The sequence below is a fragment of the Cygnus atratus genome, chromosome 21, assembly GCF_013377495.2.
Source record: "Cygnus atratus isolate AKBS03 ecotype Queensland, Australia chromosome 21, CAtr_DNAZoo_HiC_assembly, whole genome shotgun sequence".
In the NCBI taxonomy this organism is placed as follows: domain Eukaryota; kingdom Metazoa; phylum Chordata; class Aves; order Anseriformes; family Anatidae; genus Cygnus; species Cygnus atratus.
This window is the reverse complement of record NC_066382.1, coordinates 5,760,554-5,780,851: the sequence shown is the minus strand read 5'-3', so window position 1 is coordinate 5,780,851 and position 20,298 is coordinate 5,760,554. Positions and strand designations below refer to the sequence as shown.

The 20,298-nt window shown below is 35.9% G+C and overlaps 1 protein-coding gene across 1 annotated transcript in view; it reads right to left on the bottom strand.

The window, feature by feature from the left end:
* Window positions 1-20,298, bottom strand: part of VPS13D (vacuolar protein sorting 13 homolog D) — a 103,123-nt gene that overhangs the window by 62,369 nt on the left and 20,456 nt on the right. Inside the window, exons 20-38 of the mRNA XM_035557564.2 lie at window positions 19,970-20,121; window positions 17,714-18,748; window positions 16,662-16,752; window positions 15,974-16,100; window positions 14,945-15,125; window positions 13,399-13,581; window positions 10,521-10,737; window positions 9,836-10,046; window positions 9,529-9,700; window positions 8,973-9,085; window positions 8,202-8,411; window positions 6,096-6,361; window positions 5,812-5,945; window positions 4,720-4,875; window positions 4,122-4,344; window positions 3,176-3,250; window positions 2,285-2,491; window positions 1,661-1,750; window positions 604-744 (exon numbers count right to left, since the gene is read on the bottom strand). Coding sequence (XP_035413457.1) covers window positions 604-744; window positions 1,661-1,750; window positions 2,285-2,491; window positions 3,176-3,250; window positions 4,122-4,344; window positions 4,720-4,875; window positions 5,812-5,945; window positions 6,096-6,361; window positions 8,202-8,411; window positions 8,973-9,085; window positions 9,529-9,700; window positions 9,836-10,046; window positions 10,521-10,737; window positions 13,399-13,581; window positions 14,945-15,125; window positions 15,974-16,100; window positions 16,662-16,752; window positions 17,714-18,748; window positions 19,970-20,121 — 3,984 coding nt within the window. The remainder of the gene's footprint in view (window positions 1-603; window positions 745-1,660; window positions 1,751-2,284; window positions 2,492-3,175; window positions 3,251-4,121; window positions 4,345-4,719; window positions 4,876-5,811; window positions 5,946-6,095; window positions 6,362-8,201; window positions 8,412-8,972; window positions 9,086-9,528; window positions 9,701-9,835; window positions 10,047-10,520; window positions 10,738-13,398; window positions 13,582-14,944; window positions 15,126-15,973; window positions 16,101-16,661; window positions 16,753-17,713; window positions 18,749-19,969; window positions 20,122-20,298) is intronic.

Genomic DNA, 20,298 nt, shown 5'->3' with positions numbered 1-20,298 from the left:
GTTTGTAATTATGACCATCAAACTACACAGATTTGTATGCAGAATAAGCAATAATATTTGTGGGTAACATACACAATCAGAGCCTCACGACATAGAAACTTCCATGAAGTTTGAGTTAATGATGAACAAAATATTTTGATTTCCTGAGGTGGGAACTGGCAACTCCAGTTTTCAGAGAATGCAGAACTGAAATAAGCAGCTCCCCACTATGTCTGTCAATGTACTGAAAATTAATGAGCTTACCAAAGTATTTTTAAGTAGTGTAAAGCATGGAAAGCTTTACATGAAAGCCTGTTTCTGATTAAGGATAAATTTCAAGTAACATATGAATTTGATAGAATTCATATGACCAAAGAAAGAATTCCTACTAACCTCTAAAATATGTAGCTCATGTCTTTACACTTTCACAGTATCTGATACAATGCAGGCTGCCCTAAATGTACACCTGTGTACAATCCCATCTGAAGTACCTAGGGACTTGTGCCAAGTCTCCTTCTCTCTATCTATGGGACACCAGAAAGATTCAATCAGAAATACCTATCATTTTAGGAAAGTGCAAATTAAGACTATATAGCAATGCTCTCAGGGAATATTCCTAGATACCTATGAAAACAGAGGTAATGTTTATATCCAAACGGTGTCTAGCCTTAATTTCCAGCTTCAGTCGGGAAGGGTGGAGGCGGCTTGAAGCATACTGTTGCCAGGAAACTGAGCATGGCCACGGCTCAATAAATGGTTCCCAGCCTGAGACCAAACAGAAAATGACACATATATTACGCGTTTGAAGGCCACATTGGAATGCTGTTTACATACCTAAGTGTTTAATAATACAGCTTCAATAACAAGCTCCCTTATTTTCAATCTGTGTTCAAGATGAACTTGTGAGCCTACAGCTTTAATTTGCTAACTAATACAAAGCTGCTCCAGCTCCTCCTTTTGAACCAGAGTATACTATGTGTAGAGACTTCCAGAAATATCTTAATTTTGAGAAAAGTATTAAATGGAAATCAGTTTTATACTGGAGTGATGCAACTAGAACAAACTCTGACATAGCTGTTAAAAATCCTATATATTTTCAAATATAAAAACACCTTGATATTGACAGAATTCCTGAGGTCGTTACCATCAATTTTGTAACAGAAAACTTCATTTTTCAGCTCAGAGAAAAACGACAACTAGGTTAGTTCTTTTGTCAGTGGCTGACCCGTACAGAGGCATAACTTGCTTTTTTTGTAACTAGAATATAAATTACAATAGTTGATTCATCATCTTTCGCCTAATTGCTTCTCTCATGTCCCATTCCATCCTAAAATGAATAATGAATTGAATGCTTCAAAGCAATTAAGCATCAAAAAAAGGTAAGTAATACAGAGACAGGTAGTTATGTGACTACATAAAAAGGTTATCCAGGAACACGATAATTACAAGCATAACTTCAGTCTGATTTTTATAACAGCAACTTCTCTACTTGCCACACCTTTCCATCAGATATCAAATTAGGATATCTTGTCCAGGACCACATGTATACACAAATAGACACACACACTTAGACTTTTATATTCTCTTATATGCAATCTCATGTTGGGTAAATTTCATGCTCCTGCAGTACACAAGATTGTATTCCTAAACCTAAATAAAGAAACCCCTCAGTATTTTATACCTGAGAGCTCACGGTTATAATAGTCTCCGGAGAGGGTAAAATGAGCATAGCCTTCAGGGTTGGCTCTCAAATGTTGGAGAAAATTCAAACCTGCCAAAAAAGTGAATGTTATGCAAAAAAAGTGTGATCAAGTTTCGCAAACCAGTGAAGTATTAATAAGCAATGGGAAAATGTGTCTTTTAAATTGCAATGGTACAAAAAGCATACCAAAATACTTCAAATTGTTTTCTTTTCACTGAAGATGCAAGCTATTTTTATTGAAGCAGAAATCTGTTTAATCAAAGAAAGTACTTAAAAAAAAAAGTGTAGTGACAGCATATCCATATGATTCTCTTCAGTGATTATTTTAAGCAGAACCTGGATTTTTAGCAATAACTTCTAAGCATTATTACTATGCAAATAAAAAGTAACACCACCACAGTTTCTTAAACATAACAGATTGCTTATGATAGGCATTAATAGATACAGGTATATTTCTTCTCTTATAAAACCACCACCAACAAAAACCAGCCACACAACCACCACTGCCAAAATACTGTCAATTAAAATTTCACCAGTCCTAAGAAACCTGTGCAGTAACTGACAGTATTTTTATGCAACTCACTTAGCAAAACAGATACTCACGTGAAAACGTTAACTCAGCGAGAGGAACATCACAGTCCATGCAGTCATCAATAAAGCAAATACATATATTTTCTGCTTTTATTTCCACTCCAGAGATGAACTGAAAAGACACAATCCCCCGGCTATCTCGGCCAGAGGAAGTCAGGGAAAGTGACTGCAGAGGTTCAGCATTCTTAAATAACCAACTTGCTGCTTTTTTCAAGTCACCTTAGACAAAACCAAACAAGTACATTTCATTGAGAATGTAGTTGATGATGTAAAAAACATATGGAAACAAATTAATTTCCTTTCCCTTAGAAAGGGTAGCAAGATATTAACAGTATCTTCAATGTGTTCTATTCAATAACATATATAAAGGCAAGATTATAAACATAAGTATTTTCTAAGAATAAGAAACGTTTGACATTTGCAAACCGAGTTAAAACATAATATAAACCTATATTAAATGCTATGAGTGCCTATAAATAAGGTGAGAAACATCCAATGCTAAAGAAAAAGAATCCAAGAATCTTCTTGCTATGTATTGCATGTAGAAACAGGTAAAATACACGATTCAACAGGGGGAGACAAAAATACTTGCTCTATAGATAAAGTGATGGATAACAGTAAGAAATACGGTATACCATAAAAAACAACCACCACCACCCATCCACCCACATGGCCCACACATGACATTTCAAAAGCAAAGACGAATCTTTGGAGGGTGGGTTTTAGGCAATAGCGGAACAGAAAAATAAGAATGATTAAGATGTCAGAACAAAGACAATTTTGGTAATTGGAGGCCAAAGTAAAGAAGAGAAGGAAATACTGTCTGTCCATCAGCTACCTTACATCCTGAAAGTTAGATAACATGAACAATCTGAAAGGCCAACTAAGAATATTTGAGGTTACCTTGGCAAATCAGAAGAGCTTTACGACAATCCTCCATACTGAATCCCAATTCCTGAAGGCGAGCCAGCTGTACCTCTGCAATTAAACAGTTAGCTAAATACAAATCCATGTCAGTTATCTACTTAACTTGTTTTAATTTCTGAAAGTAAATATACCTGTATGAAAAAAGGATTTTCTTTCTGTATTTCATTTAAGATTGCAGCTGTAGAAAAAGCATAATATTCAGCGCTGCTCTTACAAAAAAAGCAACCCCCCAAAAAACCCTGTGCGTATGTGTGCATCTACTATACTACTATAAACTATTTTTATCTACCTGCAAAAAGTTTACGTACTCCCACAGATTTCAATTGGGACTAAGAATTTTTTTTTTTGTAAACCAAATCCTTCAACCTGGAACACAATTCATCACTTATTTTGAACAAAACATGTGGCTCAAGCACACAGTAGCAGGGAAGAAAGTCGTTTTCACTGGTGTGTATTTATTCATTGTCAGGCAGCAACCACACGCAATTTTTAATTTGAAAAAAAGCAGTGTCACCGAAACAGAATAATATGCTGCTGGACGTGAAGAGATAGCTGGGTTATGATTATTATGATGGTTTCCATTTCATTGCCAGTTAAATAAGTTTGAAGAGATAGCACCTCAACCCCATTAAATATTTTCTAAGTACTTCATCATGATGACGTATAATGACAAGTGATACTTATTAAAATTTTCTATAAAACAATCTGTCATACTACAAGCAGAAAAAAAAACAACAAAAAATTCTACTATTTTTATAGTATCATCAGTATAATGCTATCTTCAGACAATTCAAATCGATGAAATGAAAGTTTTTTCACGATGAAGATAACATCTTTTGTGTTAAGCATGTAGTCTAGCTTTACACTGCTGAAACCTTCCTTAGAAAAGGAAACAACTTCACTCCAGTGGTTAAGAACGTACCAAGAACAGGATCCAAAACACGTTTGGGTATCTCTCTATTTTCATTTGTGAAGCAAGAAGTTTCATTCACCAGTGATGAACTAGTGTTAGTCGTACTTTCAGCAGTCGATATAGTTGAGTCAGGCACAGCTGCACTAGTCTGTTGAGGAATTGATTTAGCAATTGCCAAGAACAGTTGAACATCATTGTAGGACAGTCTGATATCCAGTGCTTGCAACTGGATCTAAATGGAAAAAAAAAAAAAAAAAAAAGACTGTTACCCCTTTCTATACATTTTTCTTGTATACTTTGGATAATAACAAATCTTCTCTGAAAGGAAGACAAAATTTAATATTAAAATCTGTTGAAAATACTGTTTTAAAGCTCCAGTAATAAAATTATTAAACTTCTATTATTACCTACTAATTATCAAGAGGATAAATAGTGGGGCAGTACAGTGGGGAGTGATACAGTAAATGTTTTTGCTTTTGTATAATGGGGAAAACACGTCTTCTACAGTTGAAATTATTCATGGGATTCTTGGGCATGAAAAATCAGTATAAGATCACAATCTTGTATCCTATACTGCACACGTTCTTATTCAGTCCTTTAATATTACCTCCAGAATAGGAGGAAAATCCTCACTGTTGAAAGCATCCAACAGTCCTGAACCACTTGGGTAGGAAGGATTCCCAACAAGTTCCACCTGAATTTGTACTGGATCAATAATTGACAGTGCAGTCTCTTGTTCATTTCCTAAACGGCACGAAAAAACCTATGAATTAAAAATAACGTAAAAGAATTAGAATATGAGAACACAAGCCTGGCAAGGGCCTTGAAATCAAAGACTGACTCTCAACCACAAAACAATATGAACTATAACCAAATTGTTCTCTACAGAAAATCCCTTTGTAAACTTCAAGGCAGCAGAGATTCCAAAATCTTTCCAGACAACTTCTTCCAGTGCCCCACTATGCTCTGAATTCAGGAAAAAAGATTCTGATATCCAACCAAATATTTCCATTATTGCTGGGATAATTCCACTACCCCTCCCATCACAGATATGGAAAGTGCTTTGTTCTTTGGTCTACAACAACCATTTAAAATTTATCACATCTCTGCACAGCCTTCTTTTTCTAGATTTTTTAAAATTCTTTGAAACCTGATGTATTAAGTACTCCTCAGCTCTCAGCGTTCTTGCTGCTCTCCTCTCAATTGTTCGTAACTTCTTCAGATCTGTTCCCCCAGGACTGGCCACAGCACACCAGCTGTGGTCCTACTCTGCTAAACAGGATTCAGGATCACTTTGTATACTCAAAACTCCTAATCGAAAAAGATCCCTACTCACATATATTCCAATGGCATGATACTGCTTGTTCACCTCAAATCAATTATGAGTACAACCTGCAGGCCTTTACTGAACACACTGGCTTCTGCCTATCCAGTTATGCCCCAACTTAATTTGACAGTTTATGGTTGGAAACTGGATTATTAGCTAGCAATATTTTGAGATTATAGTCAAGTGTTTCGGTGTCTTAGCACAAAAAAATACAAATTCATTTTTAAAACTGCTGTAGAATAACAGCACCTGATGGGAATGAACACACTAAAAATGATCTGCAGACTACTTCTGTAGAATACGTATTTCAAGCATCTTCACAATTTCATATAATTTTAGATATTTTACAAAAGCAAGGTTATTTCTACTTACCTCAATGCCAAACAAACTTCCAGAGAAAGGACGATCTAACAACTTGGGCTTGTAAGTGAGGACAGTAGTTCCCTTCAAAATAATTGCATTGGTATCAAAACAAGACATGTCTTCAACAACCACAAATTCCGTTCCTGAACAAAACAGAATGTTAAATAATAAACAGAAGTTGAAATACCATTAAGGTACTTTAAGCATTTCTAGCAGGATTCTTTATTTTCTGCATTTTAAAGGTCCTGTTTGTACCTATCACATGCCTTTTAAACAGAAAAGAACCCATTTACCTGTCACATTAACCTTAACTTCCAGTTGTTTTTCTGTAGACACATGCAGTGATGAACGTTTTGTAACTACTCCGCTTTTCACTGTTTTTGGAACTACAGTTGTTTCACTGCTGTAAGTGCGTTGCCGGGAAGAAAGGAGATTTTCCCGTTTTTTGGTATCTCCAGGAGTATATAAAAAGTCGTGAACAAGTAACAACCAGTCAAATATTAGAAATACACGAAGATTGTTCAGTACAACTGTAAAACTAGAGGAATCCTTCGTAGACCTATTAAAAAACAGACAGAGAAGCATACTTTAGAATCTTACATTTTGGTTATATTTAAAATTATGTTGAGAATAGAGTTCTTACTTGCCAGACAGTATTAATACTCTATGGAGCTTTATAGGGGTACATGTAATTTACAGAATGTCTGGCCTTTAAAAATATCTATTTTTAAGCAGACTGAAATTCATCAAGTTGTTGTACACACAGAAACCCAACATATCTTAAATTGTACGAAACTTTGACAGCTTCTAAATTGTAATGATACAAAAGGTAAATTTAAAAACTATGTAACAAGCAATTAGCTTATAAAAGCTCCTTTTAGACATCTGCATTATTGATATCAATTTGCAATAACTCAGGTTTTTTAAACTGAGACTATTACTACTTTACATCTGTTCAGTATCAAAGCTAACACACTGTGTATGAAATTTAGATCTGGCTCCATGCCCCTTTGAAAGATCAGACATGCAATGTGTTTCCTCTCACACCCTGACAGCATTGTGTAGCACAGGAAGTTTCTTTGTCATTCAGAAGAAACGCTAGCCTTCCTGAACTTTTAGCATCACATTCTCAGTATCTGGTTAAGAAGGCTAAAACTGTTTGACTTCATGATCTGAAATACCAATTATATTTGGTCATGCTAACTGGAAAATAACCTAAGTGCTTAAACTCCATGAAACAATTTTATATCCAACCCATTCTGGAATATAAAATCTCCAAAGAACTGTAATTCCTTTGTAAGAAGCAGCCTGCCTGTGCTGCTTCCAACATTAAAATCCTTTAACTCTCCCTGGCTCTCCAGGATATTTCCAAAAGACACGAACCAGTATAATGCTATCATGGAGCTCTGCAAGAGCTTACATCTAGTGCCAAGGATGCTCTCACCAATAAAAATCTAACACATGCTTATGTGGCTATAATTTAAAAGCATAACACTTGGGAGGAAAATTCCATGAAACAACTGCTCATAAACCAGATTAGGCTACACTGAGAAAACTAACCTCCAAACTAAGCAGATACTAGATCAATAATCATAGGAAAATCCAGAACATTTCAGTTGTTGTTCCTTTGTTTGTTTTCATAAATCCCATAGGATTTTAGTTTTATTCAAGTCTAAATCTTAAAGGATAAGTTTGCATTTAGAAAAACATCAAGTACTTAAAACCATCATGCATTCTCCAAATCTGCACAACGAATTTCTCTCAGTTGCCTAGAACTTCAGAACAAATGTCTTCAGCATCTTCCATTGGACTTAAGTAGTCCATTTTTTTTTCTATGTTGCTACTGCAACTGCTTCAAGGGGGTATCATATGAATAAAACTGTTGGAAAGCTGAGTTTGGTCAGGGGGCCTGATCAAAAGTGAATACAACACTTGTAGTCACCCTCCTTCATCCTCATTTTGTTAGTTAACATCCCTCAATGCAACACTGTGCCAACAAAGTTAAATGTTGACATTTTATATTCCGTTTTTCAATATTAAATTAGAACCAAACAGTTATCCACTTTCCGACAGTTTTAAGCATCCCATGATATTTAGATGAAGAAAAACAATGTGGAATAGAATGCAGTAAAGCAAGCATAGAGTGTTTTTTGAATGAAATGTAATTGCTGTACTTATTTGATACTCTTGGAAAGAGACGTGTGACACCTACTGGAAAACTTGTGCAACATGTATTAATAACTCTGTAATATGAATGTATACAAGCATACAAGTGATAGGCCAGACTTAGCATGTAGCTTTATGCAGTACTGATTTAAACCAACAAACAACAACAACAACAACAACAAAAAAACAACAAACAGCAACACTAAAAATAAATAAATCTCAGAACTACCAACCTGTAATGCAATTCAATCTGGATTGCTCCCGGACTACTAGTATTCTTTGATGACTGAAAGATGCAATTGAACACATTGGGTGTGCCTGCAGTAGACTTCTGTCCAGCATAACGTGTGTCAAATGCCATCATGGAATGGGAAACTAAGTTCACAGACTTAGTTCTATTTGAAGAGCTTTCAAAAAGTAACTTAGATTTCTTAAAATCAAACCTAGTAGAATAAAAAGCAAAACGATACAATTAAGGATCTTGCAGCTCATTTATTTCCAGAAGTCACTTGGTTTAGAGGCATGCATAGTATATTGCTAATATCTCTTTTAGGTATTTTCTGAAACAACTATAATCACATCTCATGCCACAGAGATGCAAACTGGATCTGTACTGTGTGTGCTGTTTACCTCTGATACAGAACCTTCTGGATTAAAAAAAAGAGCACGGTAGAGACATGCTTCTGAAACAGCACAGTTAGTCAAGCATGCTGTTTCTATGTTGCTTCTAAAACAGCATAAGCTTGACTGTGTTAGTCAAGTCAACTGATTTCTGAACTGTGATTTCAAGGACAACTAGAAAGAAAGAGTATTTTTTGAACAGCGTCATTCCCTTTCATCCTTCACAACAGCTGAAACTCTCAATTTGGACTAAAATTAAGAAGTACTATTTTGTTACATTATGAAATCATAAATTTGTGTATTACATTAATTCCCATCCTACAATGTCTCAGATGAGCATAGTGTTCCAGATAATGTATTCAGTAACAAAAGAAAATTCATACCTGGCTAAAGAGCTGCATCCATCTTTTCCTTTTGGATCCATCAGTTCCAGACTCACATTAACCATGTCAATGAGGAAAGACATAGAAGTATATACTTCTCCACTCAAAACTGTCTGAAAGTGGTAAACATGAACATTTTTTTTTTAAGAACATCTGTTTAAGTTTCATTCCTGAATTAAATTTTGTTATTTAGGACAAATGCAGATGGTTAGAATGTCTTTCTCCTTCAAAGCGTTTCATTAACCGTTGCTGGGGAACAAAAGTTACATTTCACAACATGGTGGCCGTTTCTTACATGTCTCTTCTAAAGATTAGAATCTCAGAAATATGAAATAAGTGCAAGCTACTGTTGAAAGGACAATGGTATTACCAAGAAAAACCTAAACTCCCAGCAATATCTACAGATAAGAAAATTCTTCACTGCTCCTCTAAACATTTTTTTTAAAATCTACCAGTCCATCTCAAGCTACAACAAAATAGCAGATATTATGCCTTATCAGAAAACATAACATTTCAGGACAGAATTTCAACTTCATAAACCCATAGTTCCTCTTACATGAATTCTTGGATCCTGCAAATCGTAAGGTCGCATGAACTCTTCTATAGGCTCCCCAAGGTTGTTCTCCAGCAATCCACGTATCAGTTTGTACTTAGGCAAATCCAGAGAACAATGGACTGATGAGAGATTGCCGTGTATCAATATGTCTGCAACTGCATGACTTAGCTCTCTGTACCAAAGGAAAGAAATCCAGGTTTTCAAGGTGCAATAACACAGCAGGGAATACTTTAAGATACATTAGAAGGCATGTAAAACATTGTTTTCAGGCAGACAGCATAAAATGCTCCTGCATAGGCCAACTCACTTGTCTAAGTTTCTCTCTACTTGTAGCTTCAGTCTGAAAGGTTCTTTTAATAGGCTTCCTCCTGTCTGCCTCACAAAGTATGATGGAAAGCTCAAGTCTGCACTTGTATCTTCCACGGCCTTAGAATACTCTCTCGGATATCTCTCCGCAGCAAATATGTCCATGTCCTGCAGATCAACCACAATGCAGTCTAAGAGGCAGATGTGATCCTCTGCAAGTGCACAGAAGAGAACACATTAAACAAGAAAAGAAAAAAAAAAAGAATCTGCAAAACTAATGCAACTTACCTAAAAAAGAAATTTAGCTTCTCCTGGAAGTTATTCTGATTGTTTTTATGATTTTTATTCACACACATCAATTTCTGTAACTACCTGATACCAAGCTCATTCACTGATAAATGTGAACTCTTCATTACAGTTCACAATACTCCTTGTGTCTGTAATACACATCTTAAAACATACCCAAATCGCAGCACTGTTCTTCCAGAAACTGAACTAAAGTTCTGTAATCCTTTAGCTGCAAAGAGCAACACTTAAACTAAGAAGTTACTGATTTTAAAACCTACAGTCTTTAGACCCACAGCCTTACATCTTCCTGAGTCACAAAAGATACATGTGAAACTGGGCTGCGTTATTTTACTCAGGAAAACAAGAACTAAATTGTGTTTCTACCATTTAAAACATACCTGGGCTGTCAGGGTTTGGTACAACAGGTAATTTTGATTGTTGCCCTTGTTGCTTACTCAATGCACTCAGCATAGGCTCACTCTTCAGCCTAGAAACATTTGCTCCTGATGACTTTTTCATGAACAACCCTTCCGTCACTACTTTTGATTCATCTGCACTTGTTTTCTTCATGCTGTGTTTTGGGGTTCCCAAAGGAGATGAAAATTGAAATGAATCCTGCTAATGAAAGCAATTTTATAATTAACAATAGATTTTCATTTAACATACTAAGGACCCAATATACCAAGGTTCAAGCTACAGCAAGTCCTTGTCAAAAAACTAAGTACTTTATTTGAATCCCAGTATTTTTATTTTTATTTTTTTACCACTGCAGAAAGACGGTCAAGCTTTTTTCCTATCGCCTTAACAGATTATGTTTTCTATAACAAAAAGCTTACCTCAGAAACATTTTTAAAGAAAGCTGTGAAACAATGATAAATTCATTCAAAACCAGCTGTTTTTGCACAACCAAAAAAACCTCCATGTGAACAAAATTAACATAAAATAGCAGGCTAAAGCTGTCAAGATATCAAGCATATCTATAAAATAAAGACTGCTAAATATTTAAAAGCTGTTTTTCAGAACATCTTCAAATGATTTCAACATTTGCAGTGATTTCTGCATGATCATGTCAGCAATTTAATGTGTATTAGAATAAGTGAATAAACAATTCTATACATAATATTATGATTTTATGCACTATAAAGTTCCATCATAATACCAAAATGTGTCCCAGAATTTTTCTGCAGTAGCTGAGTTTACAGATAGCAAAGTTTCCTATCCTCATTCTCAAAACCCCCACATGCGAAAACAGAAAAGCTCATTTATATTGGTGCATAACATTTTACACTTCCCCACCACCACATATCCAGAGGAGTTTTTATGGAGTTTCCACTTTCACAATACTGTCTAGCACCAAAAACCTGCAAAGGGTATAGTTCACTATTCAGTGAGCAAATGAGTTGCACTAGCATTAGGAATTTATCCTCCCATAAACATGTCCAGTGGGATAGGTCTACACACTGACCTTAAACCCCACTGCCCATTTCAGGGTTCGTTTAGTCTGTCCTGATTCAAATTTTATGAATCTCATGTTTCAGTTTTGTTCAAGTTCATGTGCCCCAGCAGATACAATTGTCTGTCATTAGCAATCCACTTGGTTCCTTACTCTGGGATTACTGACTTTACCCATGACTGCAGTATTGTCACGATCATTTCCCATCTTCTTTTTGTAGCCACCTTACTGACGTCATGATACAATCCTTACCCTTAAACTTTCCTTTCCCTTTTTCATTATTAATCTTACTTGCCTTACATGGTTTAAAATTATTATTCTTTGGAAAACTTAATTGCAGCCATGATTAAAGAATTTAAGATTAACAATTGCAGGCATGATTCAAGATTTTAAGATTAACAATTTGGCATTAGCATTTAACATTGCCCTGTAAAGATGAGACTGAAAAGTACATGCAAAGAAAAACCATCACATCATCTGTAAATCTATGAATTTATGTAAATCCAAATTAGTAGCTCCTCAGACATGCACAAAAAGCACACAGCAATAAATTTAACTCTAAATCTTAAGGAATTTAGCAAGTTCTTTACATATTAACGTAGATAGGAACCTTTTAAGTGCTAAATTCCACAAGAAAATTTCTTTATTTTTTTTTCAATGATTGAGGAGCACCTCAACACTACTATAAAGACGTGAAATACCTCAAATAAAACTGGATCCTTGTATGCATTGCCTTGTAAAATCAGATCCTCAAAAATAAACATTGGGCAGAGAAAAGAAAAAAGAAAACTAAACAAGAAAACCGACCAAATGAAACAAACAAAAAAACCCACCACCAAAACACATCCACTCTATCCCATTTCAAAACACCAAATATCTAAAGTATTATGGAACACAGTCTCTTTAAATTGAAAGACTACTGTACACACATCCTTTCTTTACTCTTACAACATTAATTTGGGAATGTACCACTTACAAATCTTTAAATACATCAGAAGAAAACTAAATACTACAATCCAGTACTGCCTTACAATAAAGGCATTGTTAGGTGCTAATCAAATAGAGGTAACAGACAAAATTCCTGTAGTGATGACTGCAGTCCACCTAAATTCTGTCCCCCCACTTTAACAGAATAGGTGATTCGCAGAACAAACACACACCCATTCTGTTGCATAGATTAGATATAGAAACCCTTCCAAGAAGGATTTTCCATACCCCAGATTTTGTGGCTGCATCTCTCAATAACACTGACTATTCCCTGTCCTGTACTTACAGCCTTAGGTTCAAAACTTCACTGGAAGCCTTTCATTAGGTTTTACCTAGTGAAACCAACCACACATACTTGGTTTCATTAAGTAAAAGCAGAAAGGAAAAAAAAAAAAAGACATTAAGAACAATTCTGTTCTCCAACATTTTCCAGCAAGTTTCAGCTGAGAAAGATCTCCATTCTCTGCTACTCACATTGTTGAAATTTTAGGAAAAAGCTAGTAAAGAGTGTTAGCTGAAAGCCCTTTATTCAACAACCAGTTGGATTGAACTTTCTAATAGGTCCAGTGCCATTAATTTCCAGAAAACAGTCTCCCCTCTGACCTGAAGGTCTCAGAAAGCAAGCACAGGTGTAGGCAAGCACAGAATGGAACAGCTGCATACAATTATCAGCAGGACAGATTTAGAAGAATACCTAGAACACTGGTTTCACTACTGGTAGTACAAAATTTGCATAAAAATTAAAGTGTAAGTTTAATTACCAGTTTGATAAAGAAATAAAATGCACAAGCACTAGAAAAAACACAAGATGCAACATTGAGAAGTAATGTTCTTACCTTGTTCTTTAATGAGAAAGTACCTGGCATACCCGCAAACAGAAATCTATTCTTGACTTTCAGTTTTCCAAGATTAGCTACAATAAGACTATTAGACTTTGAGCTTTCAGGTATAAGCAGAACAGGAGCACCAGCCTCAATATCAAGAAGAACTCGGGAAGCTCGCTGCGCTTTATCTCTTACCTAGGAAGAGCAAACATTTGCTTGAAAACTTAGTTCACAACATCAGAAAAACTTGCAAGCACGTGGCCTATTTTGCTTCCCCCCCTGTATTTTTTATGAAGTGTTTCTCTGATAACATTTACAGAATAAAATATTTTTAATGAATTTTATATTTCATAGGAAAGAGATTCTTGTTAGGGCTTTCTGACATTTTTACACTCTTAAAAATACATTTAGAAACAATAATCATAAAAAAACTAGTTTACAGGCAGTAGGTGATTAGCACTGAATTCAGGATCACTATTCCTCAATTCACAAAACTAAGACAAAATTTTGTGACAACATTTTATGTAAAAAATTTAAAAAGGAACTCTTAAACTCTTGTTTTCAGCAGAGAACAAAGGCTAGTTCAAAAAGGACTGATGCAAACAGCAAAAACCTTCACAACAGGTGCAGAAATCAAGATCAGTGTACTGTCCCCATTGAACAGAGGCATGACAGATAGTACTACTTAAATGATTACTTGAGAAAAAATGTTTACAAAAAGAAAAAATATCTTTTAGAACAGATGTTTCCAAATCATCTTCAAGCTTCCTAAACGATGCAATTTAATATACATAAATATTGCCTTTCCTCCAATTATAAGAAGTGGCTTTTTAAAAAAGGCTATTCGTATTAACTATATTAATTATTGCCACATTAAGTTTTGTACAAAAGCATCTTATGACTGTCATGATTATTTATTGTATTCTACAGAAGTTCAGCATCTGATTTTCTCAGTCTTCCAGCTATCATATATAATCAAAGTAGCACAAAAGGACTTCTCACTTGGTTCTCCTCATGCATAGCGGAGAAAGAGGCAAAGTAACACTTGAGCCTGCTCTTCCAGAATCACAAAGACAGGAGAACACCTGCATCAGCGCATACTGCAGGATGCAGAGGCTGAAGTTGTGAATTAATGTGGAAATATAGTATACTACACTTTCAAATAGCAGTAGGATGGCCCTAAAGACAAGCATGACCAATCTCCACTAACTTTAGAACTCTAAGAGCTCACTTAGAATCATAGAATGATAGAATGGCTCAAGTTGGAAGGGACCTTAAAGATCATCTAGTGTCAAACCCCCTGCCATAGGCAGGGACACCACCCACTAGATGAGGGTGCCCAGGACCTCATTTAACCTGGTCTTGAACACTTTCAGGGGCATCCGCAATCTCTCTGGGCAACTTGTTCCAGTGCCTCAACACCCTCTGAGTGAAGAATTTCCTCCTGAACTCCTAACTCACAGAGTTGATGCAGTAAGACAAATTCTAAGCTGCATTTCAACTTTCATAAGTACGATAGGAAAGAACGGGGTGGAGGGAACAAAAAAAATAAACATACTGTTTGTCCTTCAACTGCTGCTCTTTGCCGCCCCAGCACATCCTGAAGTTGAGTAAAATGCTGGATGAAAGATACCACCTCTGCCTGGAAGCGCTGGGTATGCACATACTGAACAGATGCCATTCGCAGAGTGACACGAATATCACATTCCCTCTGCAGCAACGGGTCTGGCCGCCCATATCTGTGAGAGAGGTCAAAAGTAACATTTAGCTTTCTATCTTAACCGACATTTTACAAATAGAGCTATTCATTATTTACATTCAAAATAATAACACATAGGATTGAATTGATGTTCACAGTATATAATTAAAACAATTTCAACTAAAAATGTGAAATTATTTCTATTTTATATTAATTACTTTTAGATTATGTATGTTTAAGCACTGCTGAATTTTAAATAGGCAAACAGAAATTTGAAATGTACCATCTCCAACCTCAACATCTAATAGATATACCTTTGGTTATTCTATACATCAGGACAGTGACTTAAAATAAGTACTCTACTGCATGATAGTTTGCAGATCTTCCGTGATAATAAAAACAGATTCAACTCTTAAATCAGTGTGCTATTATACGATTCATCTCAAATATAATGTTCCACTGATAATTTTGAATCTGAATAATTCTGGTGGGTGGAGAAGGGAGTGGATAACCATGAAACATCACAGGATAAGAACTATTGCTTTACAAAAAGCCTAACTTCAGGAGTGCACTATGAAAAAGAAAACTCTTAATTTCAAAATTAATTAAGAAGCAATGGAATACCTATCATCAACTGAAAACTTCTTCCAACTTCTAGAAAAAACAACTATTCTATCTAGGAAAAACTATCACCTAAATACATTCAAGAACAGCTTTTGAAGAAAAAACATTTTTTTTCTCCCTGCAGAATCATGCAAACCTGAAAGTTGTGGATTTTTTTTGTTGTTGTTTGCTTGCTTGCTTGCTTTGGGGTGTGTATATATATATATATATATATATATATATATATATATTTAATACTCAGAAACAAGAGGTTTAAATTCATACTTATAGATTTGAAAAATGAGTGCCTCTTCACCACTTGTAGTGAAACGCTCTCTGTAAAATTCTCCATGAGTTGTAAGATCACTTAAGGACAGACTTCCAATACTTCCTTGCAGGGCTAGATCTCCATCTGCAAAACAAAAGTCAGACAGTTAGTCTCCTCAAACACATAACTTACTAAAACCCCAAAGTATTTTTTTTAAATTAGTGGAATAACCTAATTACAAATAATAAATGACATTGATTAAACATAAAACCTCATGTTGAAAGCAATTCTTCTGCTACAAAGCTTGTATTAACCCAAACATAACCCTATCATTTACACACTGTGATCACAGCACTTTGATCTGTGAAAACTTTACAGAACTTTTTTTCCTCTAAAACAGTAACATATACTTTTATTCTGCTCTGTGAAATTAAAATATAAAATTCCTAGCCAATTTCAACTGAAATGATAAAGGGTTTGGCAACTGGGGGGAATGCAAGAATTTAAAATTAACACTGAAATACCCTGATGGGGAGGAAGAAGCAGTGGGAAGAAAACAGCGTCTCCCCTAGGAAACAAACACACACAGACACACACAAAAACCCGAAGCAATGAACAAAAAAAATAAAACCACTTCAAATCACAACTCTAATGCACATCTTTTATTTTAAACAGGATATCATGTCAGACCACCAATCTACTCACCAATTACCTCCAAGTGAGCTGCAAGTTTTGACACACTGGCTTTAGCAAGCTCGCTAGTTGTCTTATTCAGTACTAAAGATAAAGAATGGACCTGGGTCAAATAAAAAGGAATAGGTTGGTATTCAACAATATAACCTCATAACTGGAGCATTTTGGTAGTTTTTTTTCAAGACAATTACATTATAACTCATAACTGGCAAACAAGGACGATTTGATTGGGAGACAGTGGATAAAAGCAGTCTTTTTACATACTTGCTTGCACATTAAAGTCTCCCAAACATCTTAGAATGATCGTTCTAGCACTGTTACCTTCATCCTCGTTCAAGATTTGCCATTTGTAACTCAGACTGCAGGACCTCTGGAGAAAGACTATATATACGCACGCACACACACACGTATACATATATACATACACATGTATACATATGTATAGTTCATCTTAAAAAGTAAGTCTAAGCACATACAGGTATACACACATACACATTTATAAGACTATGTATATGTATCTATGCATATTTTTAAGTAAACTCCTTAGCACCTAAAACAATAGTTCCAATTCAGTACATCAGGTCTTCAATATTGAACGAACCACACCATTTCAGAGATCACAGACATTTAGGCCATGCCCTTTGTTATCCCAGGGAAATAAGAATCACCTTCCACGAGATTTACACTTTTCTAAGACTCCTATGCCTATAGTTGACTTGGGATAGGTGAGAGGGTCAAACTCCACTCATGAGGGCTGCATAAGGACAATAAACATGGAGCATTCTACTTCAGCCTGCCTTGATGAGACATATACACACCTAAGGAGGGTGACAGCGCAACGGAGCCAATCATTTTGCAAACCTTTTGCTTTTCTGTAACTCCTGCCGCTGCCCCTCTTTTTAAAAACAAACACACACTACCCTACATAAATACACATTCTGAATCTGTTTCATGTGCATTCTTCACTATAAAATGTTAATGCAATTTAAATGTCATCTTAAAACTTATGGTTTATGAAAAATTATCATAGACAATCCAATTACTATTTTGCACCTCAAATATACCTTCAGATCCAGTTTAGTGTTTACAGGCTCTTGGACTTGAGAAACTGATGAGGTATTTACTTCTGATTTAGTTGTCTGCTGAGTATCTTCAGGCTGTAGCTTCATAGCATGATTATCAGCAGTGGATCCAATCCCAAAGAAATCCAGTATCACCACCCAGGTTTGCAAAGTTATTAAGACATCAAGACAATTAAAATCAACGTCTATACTACGGTTAATTTTGTTATAACGAGAAGAAAATTCAGGATGTTTCCTATCCACCAGAAATATATTGATGTGAACCAATGAATCATCGAAGTGGCTTTTTCCACAAGGCAACTTGGATCTATCTGCTGTTGGAGAAGGAGGTGGAGTCAGAGGATACTCGGAATCAGTATCTTCTTTCTGCTTCTTACGCGAGGCACAAACTGGTCTTTGGTATAGCTGAAAGACATTAGTCGCTTCCTCCATATGAGATGGCAGGGAACGTGGCATATCGGGATATTCTACATTGGATACTGAGGGACAAGACTGTGAAAGATACTCCTTGTGTGCTAAACTGGATGGTTTGGGTGCTCCACGGGACACCATGAGGTTCTTATACATAGAGTCTGTTTTTTTTTCCAGAAGATCTTCCATGAGCAGAGAACGCAAGGCAATCTGAACAGACAAAGTCTGCGGATGATCTTTAGCAAACTCAACATCAAAATCCTGAAATTTAAGGCTGACAAGACCTTGTGCACCAAGTGTAAGATCACCACTTAACTGAACCTGGAGCTCTGAGATATGGAAGTTTGCTTGAATTTGAGTAAAAGATTTTGTTTCCCTAATAGCCAATGACTTGTTCGTAACAGAAGAAAAACTAGAATGGCTGAATAAGCCATTATCCTTCCATTCACTTGAGAATTCTGTGCCTGTACTATGAACTGATGCTGAAGGAGAAGTCTGACAAGTTGAAAATACAGTAGCAGTTGGAAATTTGTTCAAGTCTTCACTGTAAATTAAATTATCCAGAGTTTGCAGGACTTGTTCATACACATGTTTTGCTAACACGACCTACAATGTAGAAAAAAAAAAAACAAAAAAACAATTACCAAATGAGCTCTCTAAATCATAACATATATTTTAAAACTCTCAAGCAGAAAAACTGTGGTATTTCAAACCAGAAAAATGTTAAGCTTGTTCACAAGTGAAAAATAATCCAGAACAAGGTACAATGCAAAGCTGAAATAAAACAATTCTCCTGTTTTAATTCTGTAAGATTACACACTCTAAAAACATACAGGATAGAATCCTAGAAAAGGATGCGTTCCTAAGTAGAAAGCATCCACACAGAGTTAATTAAAAATAAATCACCATACAAACTAGCCTTAAATTACCATGCTGAGATTATACAGTAACTCATGTAAGAAACACTCCACTTTGCCACCCACTGTTTATGTTTTTAGTTTTTAGGTTTGTTTCCTATGTTTAAAAATCTCTGCCCTTGCAGAGGTATTTGTCAGAATAATATCATTTTAATTCTTAATTTCTACCAGAACCACAAATAAACACATCCAATGCTGGAATTTGGACAGCGACACACTTCATTTTCCTTCTGCGATACATGTTCAGGGTAACTAAAAGCTAGACTTATTTATAAAGATGTCTAAAATGCCCCAAAACAGGATTAAATTTTGGTCATTATCATTATGACTTCACAGAACCACAAAACAGCTGAAATTGGAAGGGGCCTCTGGAGGTCATCAGGTCCAACCCCACCAGTCAAGCAGGGTCACCTACAGCAGGTTGCCCAGAACCATGTCCAAGCAGCTTCTAAAGATCTCCAAGGAAGGAGACTCCACAACCTGTGCCAGTACTCCATCACCCACACAGCACAGAAATGCTTCCTGATGTTTAGATGGAACCTCTTGTGTTCCAGTTTGTGCCCACTGCCTCTTGTCCTGGCACTGTGCACCACTGAAATGAACCTGGCTCAGTCCCCTTGGCACCCTCCCTTCAGGTATTTATAGACATTGAAAAGATCCCTCTGAGCCTCCCCTTCTCCAAGCTGAACAGTCCCACCAACTCTCTCATCCTCTTCTCATAGGAGAGGTGCTCCAGCCCTTCGATCATCGTGGTGGCCCATAAGACTTCTGTGGCTTCTAACCACATGTGCAAGGCTCCAATTCCTAAACTACCAATATGTTAAATCTGAAAATATTTGCTTGAAAAATACTTATCTTCTATGGAGTGAAATATATTCATATTTTTAATAGAACTACTAGGTTACTATACCTGAAGAGGGTTCACGAATTTTCCTTCAATCTTCATAATGCTTGATATTCCAAAGTCTTCATTGTTCAGCAGGAACGTTACATCCAGATCCCTCCCTAAAGGTATCTTCTCCAATTTAAACTGGATGGTGGTGTTATTCAGAATGTGGAAAGCTGTTAAGAGAAAGTGAAATGAAATCTATGTTATAACATAGATGTTATCCCTGCTGTACAGCCTGTACAGGAGCTGTTAACTAGAATTTCTTAGCAATGCTAAAATAAGTAGATCTGGCTATGTTTTGTAAAATTTCTGCATGAAAGGCGCTACTCAGTTCTTGATTAGGAGAATAA